The sequence below is a fragment of the Arachis ipaensis genome, chromosome B09 (genome assembly GCF_000816755.2).
Source record: "Arachis ipaensis cultivar K30076 chromosome B09, Araip1.1, whole genome shotgun sequence".
NCBI classification, from domain to species: Eukaryota; Viridiplantae; Streptophyta; class Magnoliopsida; order Fabales; family Fabaceae; genus Arachis; species Arachis ipaensis.
In genome coordinates this window covers 29209552-29215800 of record NC_029793.2, presented here as the reverse complement: position 1 = coordinate 29215800, position 6249 = coordinate 29209552, and the positions used below count along the sequence as shown (strand labels likewise).

At 37.1% G+C, this 6249-nt stretch overlaps 1 protein-coding gene across 1 annotated transcript; it reads right to left on the bottom strand.

The window, feature by feature from the left end:
* Nucleotides 1774-5891, bottom strand: LOC107615295. Its single transcript, XM_016317379.1, has 4 exons — nucleotides 5884-5891; nucleotides 5538-5791; nucleotides 4956-5357; nucleotides 1774-1880 (listed from the first exon to the last, which is right to left on the bottom strand). Exons 1-4 carry the CDS (start codon nucleotides 5889-5891, stop codon nucleotides 1774-1776), a joined length of 771 nt encoding a protein of 256 aa, XP_016172865.1.

Genomic DNA, 6249 nt, shown 5'->3' with positions numbered 1-6249 from the left:
CCATTCGGTTTAGCTTTCTTAATGCTTTGTAGTAATAGATCTTCCTCCTAGGGAGAGTTCTCCAAGGATGCAGTTGCCAGGTCACTTCCCATTCTTTCTTTCTTAAAAGAAATAGAGAAGAAGCATGGAAAAAAAGCCAGAGCCTTAGACCTGCGATGATAGAGGAAAGGCAGAGAAGGTTCCAGGAGTGGTTGAAACTCTAGTGATGAGGACGTAGTAGGACACAACGTGACGCTGCGATGGCAAGAGAACCAACACCCTGAACCCACGATAATGGAAGGCAGCAGGTGTACAGCGACAATGGAAGAGCAGTGGAACCCTTGTCCAGTGACAACAACGCAGCAAAGCACAGCGCGACGGGACAGAACCAAAGCCCAAACCCATGTCGGAGAAAAAGCAAGTGGATGCACAGAGATTATAGGGGAGCATAAGAGGGTTGGCCCCAACGACAACGAAGTGACTAAAACCCAGTGATAGCGGTGAGGCTGAACCTCAGAAACGGTGGCGCGACAAGTCCTAGTAGAACAAGGAAGACGTTCACGATAATTTTTTTTGTAAATTCCTATTTTTGGTAATGTTATCCTTTATATGATTTTTTTGCGTTACATTTTGTATGAATTAAAAAAAATAGTGGCATTATCAAAATAAGAGCGACGTTATTATCTCTTATAAATAAACTAATTTTTTTCTTTTATAATAGTAAAAATACCTCAATAAAAAGATAAGAAAATATATTAAAGTTTCATAAGATAAATAAATTGAAACACGTACATAACCATAAAAAAAATATATTTTGGACTTAGTAGTAGAAAATAGACTAAAATAAGAACATAAATCATAAAAAAAGACTTATACTTTTATTTTTCTTGGTGATAACATTTCAAGCATAAACCACCACCACCCATGCGACTTATGCTTTTATTTTTTCTTTCTCATAAACCGCTATGACTTGTAGTGGTTTCTGTTTTGTCATTTTGTCTTCATAAACTGCTACAACTTGTAGCGATTTATGCTTTGCGTGATGTTGCACGTAAATCGCGATGATCTAAGGCATATTATACAAAAAATTAAAATACTATAACTCGTAACGGTTTATATAAAAAAAATTGCATTTGCATGTAAACAAATTTTAACTGATGTAATTGTGTAATTTAAAATATTAATTAATTTAATAATGTAATTTGCCTATATTTTTTTAATTTTTTAATTTTAACTCTTTTAATAATCTTGTTTATAACAAAGGTTTTGGTTAAAAGAAATATTTTAACCATATTATGTGTATACTTAAATCAGTTATTAAAATTAGTCGTTATTATAAAATACATGTTAGAATATAAAATATACATTAAAATAAGTTAAACAACATATGTATTTATACACAAATATATACTATGTATTTCTTTCAAGTTTTTTAAACCATAAATATTGTAACAAGTGAAACTTTTTATTTGAGTGGAAGGTATGTGCGCGAAATTTAAACTCGCACAACTGAACCGACAAGTGCACCGGGTCGTCCAAGTAATACCTCAGGTGAGTGAGGGTCGAATTCCTTGAGGATTTTTGGATTGAGCAATCTGTGGTTATCCTACAGATCTTAGTCGGGTGAATAGAAGGATAGTTTTTGTTTGTTGTAGGCGTATAAACAAGCAATAACAATCGAACATAGAGACAGTAATTAGCAGTAGTTAAGGCTTCGGAGATGTTTCTTCTTCTGAATTAACTCTACTCCAGTGATGAATGATTCCTTCAATGGCAAGGCTGTAAGTGATTAAGTCATGGGTCATTGTCATTAATCTCCTCAGTACCAGACCAAATATCCAAACGGACTAGATCAATCTTGGAGAGGGTGAAGCACGCGCAAGTCAATCTCTTTGTTGATCCTACTTAAAATGCCGCAAACAAGGTCAGATCTTCCAAATCAGAGACTGCTGCTCTTATGGTTCTAGCCCTTAGAGCCACAGGAACCTCAATTGCCCCTGACTAACGAGGTTTTATGTCACATACACCGGTTAATCCAGATAATTCTGTTGGAACCCGTGATGCATCCTCTAGCTATAGTTCAATACTATCCGAGTCAGGACTCGCAAGAACTCATGTAGAATCGAGATTCATAAGAATGAAGAACGATAATGCATCATAGAATAGAACACACATTCATTGGAATAGAAAAGTAATTGTATTAATTCATAGGAATCAGCAGAGCTCCTTACCTTAACTTAGGAGATTTAGTTGCTCATACTAAACAGAAAAATGTTCGAAAAGTGGTAAAAAAAAAAAAGAGATAAAGATTGGCGATCCCCTTAAACAAGGACGATCTTCCCTTATTTATACTAATCTAATAATTAAAAATTACAAAAATGAAGTAAACTAAGTTGATTAATGCGAAAATTCACTTCTGGACCCACTTGGTGAGTGTTTGGGTTGAGCTTGGCTTCTAACTTGTGGGAGTGGGCATTGGACTCCCACTAGAGAGTGTCCATGCTTCTTTCTTACTCCCCTTGGGGCGTTGAACACTGGATTGAGTCCCTTTGGGGCGTTGAACGCTAGAAAGGGTGTAGTTTGGGCATTCAATGCCCAATTTGGGTAGTCCAATCTGAAGAAAAGTATAGACCATTATATATTTCTGGAAAGCTCTGGAAGTTAGCTTTCCAATGTCGTTGAGAACGCATCATTTGGACCTTTGTAACTCTAGAAATGCTCGTTTGAATGAACGGAGGTCAGATTCTGGCAATATCTGTTATGCTTTCCTTGCCTCTGAATCAGACTTTTGCCAAAACTTGCCAAATTCACCCAAAATTCACCTAAAATCATAAGAAAAACATAAAATCTCAAAGTAACATCCAAAAAGTGAATTTTGCATAAAAACCTACTAAAACATAATAAAACTCAACAAAACATACTGAAAACACTAAGAAAATAATATAAAAAAATGTATAAAATATTCGCTCATCAAGGTAATGAAAAATCAATGAGTAATTACCCAATCAGTCCCTAAAATTTTTAAAATTGGACATTTTAGTCTCTCAGATTTTAAAATACAAAAAATAGTCTTCAACATTTATTTTCGTTAAACAATACGGTTTCTCTTCATTAGTCACTAACGGTAACTATTGACGTGGAATGTTAACTCGCACAGGTAGCCGTTAAGTATGCACGTGTGTGAACTGGACAAATCAATCCCAAGGTGAAATACAAAACAATCCCCAAAAAATAAAAAAAAGTCTCAAAACAATCCCTAAAATTTTCTAAAATTCCAAAAAATCAATGTCTTATAATATTTTTATTAATCAGAATAATAAAATATTACTAAAAATATATGATAACTAAAGAATATAAAAAAACAAAATATATACTAAAAGATAATTTTATTTATTAACTCTAAAATGTCATAAAAATAATATTATTTAATTATTAACCTATGATATCTACTGTAACACCCTACCATACAGAGTCTTATGCTTAAGTCATAATTCAGAGATGGCAAGGTATTACGACCTCTAAAACAAAAACATATTCTGCCACATCATTCTTCATACCCGGCCACCAAAACATCGCCTTTAAATCATGGTACATCTTAGTACTTCCCGGGTGAATGGAGAATCCGCTTTTGTGTTCCTCCTTTAAGATATCTTGCCTCAAAGTGCCAACATCCGGCACCATGATCCTACCCTTGAATCTCCATAACCCATCTTTTTCTTCCGACACTCTCCACTGTTTTCCTTACTCGATAGCCGGTAACACCTTCCATAACGCTTCATCATTTTCATGAGCCTTTAGGAGTTCGGACTTAAAGTCGCTCGAGATTTCTAATCGGCTCAAACACAAGGTTCCAGATACTTCTCGAGCACCAATTTTTAGACTCTCGAATCCTTTGAGCAACTTCTCCTCTTGAAGCATCATCCAAGCCGTATATAACGATTTCCGACTTAACGCATCCGCCACTACATTTGCCTTTCCCGGATGGTAATTCAACTCAAAGTCGTAGTCTTTCAATAATTCCATCCACTTCCTTTGCCTCATATTAAGCTCTTTCTAATCAAAGAGATATTTCAAGCTCTTGTGATCGAAGAAGACTTGGAACTTAACCCCATAGAGATAATGCCTCCACACCTTCAAGGCAAACACGACCGCAGCGAGTTCCAGATCGTGCGTAGGGTAACTAACTTCATGAGGTCTCAACTGTCGTGAGGCATACGCCACCACATTATGATGCTGCATCAGCACGCACCCTAGACCCTTTATTCCATCTTTCTTCTTTACCAGTAACACTGGAGCACCCCACGGGGAAACACTTGGTCAGATAAAGTTTTTACCCAACAATTCCTCTAACTGAGACTTTATCTCGACCATCTCTAACGGTGACATCCTATAAGGAGCACTTGAGATTGGTCCCGCCCCAGGCACCAATTCAATAGCAAACTCGACCTCTCGGTTAGGTGGAAATTCCTCAATATCATCGGGAAACACTTCCGGAAAATCACACACTACCGAAATCTGATCCAACTTTTGATCATCACCCGAAACACCAGCGGTTAACAACAGGATACCCTGACATTCAATTCCAGAACAGTTCACCATCATCGAATTCAAGTAATAATCATTTACCACGACTGGCCCTTCTGTATCTTCCGGCATAAAGTACACCGACTTTGTAGAACAATCAAGCAGGACATGGTCCTCAGATAACCAGTCCAATCCCAAGATAAGATCAAGACCGATCATCGGTAAGCAGATTAAATTATGGACAAAATCACGCTGCTTGAACCTAAACGAAACTTTCGGGCATCATAGCCTAGTTACCATGGCTTCATGGGTAGCATTATATACTTTTAGGTCATAACCTAAGGTTACGATCTTCAATCTTAACTCATGAGCTTTCCCGAATGCAATGAATGAATGCGATGTCCCCGAATCAAATAAAGCATTTAAAGTTTGACCAGCCATTTCACAGTTACCTCGAATGAGTGTCTCGGATCCTTCTGCACCCACAACTAAGGTGGTGAACACTCGACCAGTTTGTTGTGCTTTTCCAGCACCTTGCTTCTGCCGCTCCGGACACCATGGGAGCTTATGTCCTGCCTTTCCACAATTGTAGCACAAACCCCACCCGACCTTGCATGGTGCTCTCGGATGGTGACTTCCAAACCTAGTACAAACTTGATCATTCTGAGGTTGCTTCCCAAACCTTTTCCCTTGGGAGTTGTTGTTATTGGGCCTCCTGAAAGAGCTCCCCCTCTTGAAAGACGGACCTCTAGGTGCAAAGCCCTTCCCTCGGTTCTGTGGAAATGAACCTTTGTGACTCCCTTTCTCAGCGGTTGCCCTTTTCACACACTCCTCAGTAACCCTACACTTGTTCACTAATTCGGAGAAAGTCCTAATCTCCATTGGTCCTACTGAACTGAAGATATCACTCCGGAGTCCTCCTTCATACTTAACACACTTCCATTCCTCATATTCCACCGAAGTCCCTTGGCACATACGAGAGAACCTGAACAGCTCCTCAAACTTGTCAGTATACTCTGATATGGACATAGTACCCTGCTTCAGCTGTAACAATTCAAGTTCCTTAGCCGTCCTAGCAGAAGTCAGAAAGTACTTCTTATAGAACTCTTCTTGAAAGACATTCCAGGTGATATAGTCATCACCCTGCTGCAGAAGACGTCGGATGCCTTGCCACCAATGCGACGCCTCACCGGTGAGCATATAAGTAGCAAACTCGACACGCTGTCCTTCAGGTACCACTTGTGCTTGTAATGCTCGCTCTATAGCCTGAAACCATGTATCAGCCTCACTATCATATTAAGCCATAAAAATATCATTTTTGACTTTCTAGAATAAATTCTCATATATGAGTTAATTAGCCGTTAATTAACCGGGTCTTACATCTGCATAAATGTGATATAAAAATTATAATAATAACAACTAAATTAAAAGATAATTATATTGTGAATGTTATTATTTATGTATCTAAATTCCTCGAATATTGACCAAAACTTTATAGATAACTTAGTTCGCATTGCATGTAAGTTTCAAAGTGTTAACTTTATAAGGATTTACACAAATATTTTTATTTGTTCATGCAAAAAATTTTAAATTAAATGAGAGTTTTTCAATCTCTTCATCTCTTCTTCATTATTAAAGAATGATCATAGAATATGATATCTATAAATTAAATTAAATTAATATCTTGCACGGTCAAAAATAAAATAAGTTTGTTTATTTTAAATTATTTTAAAAAAATAGTTTTTT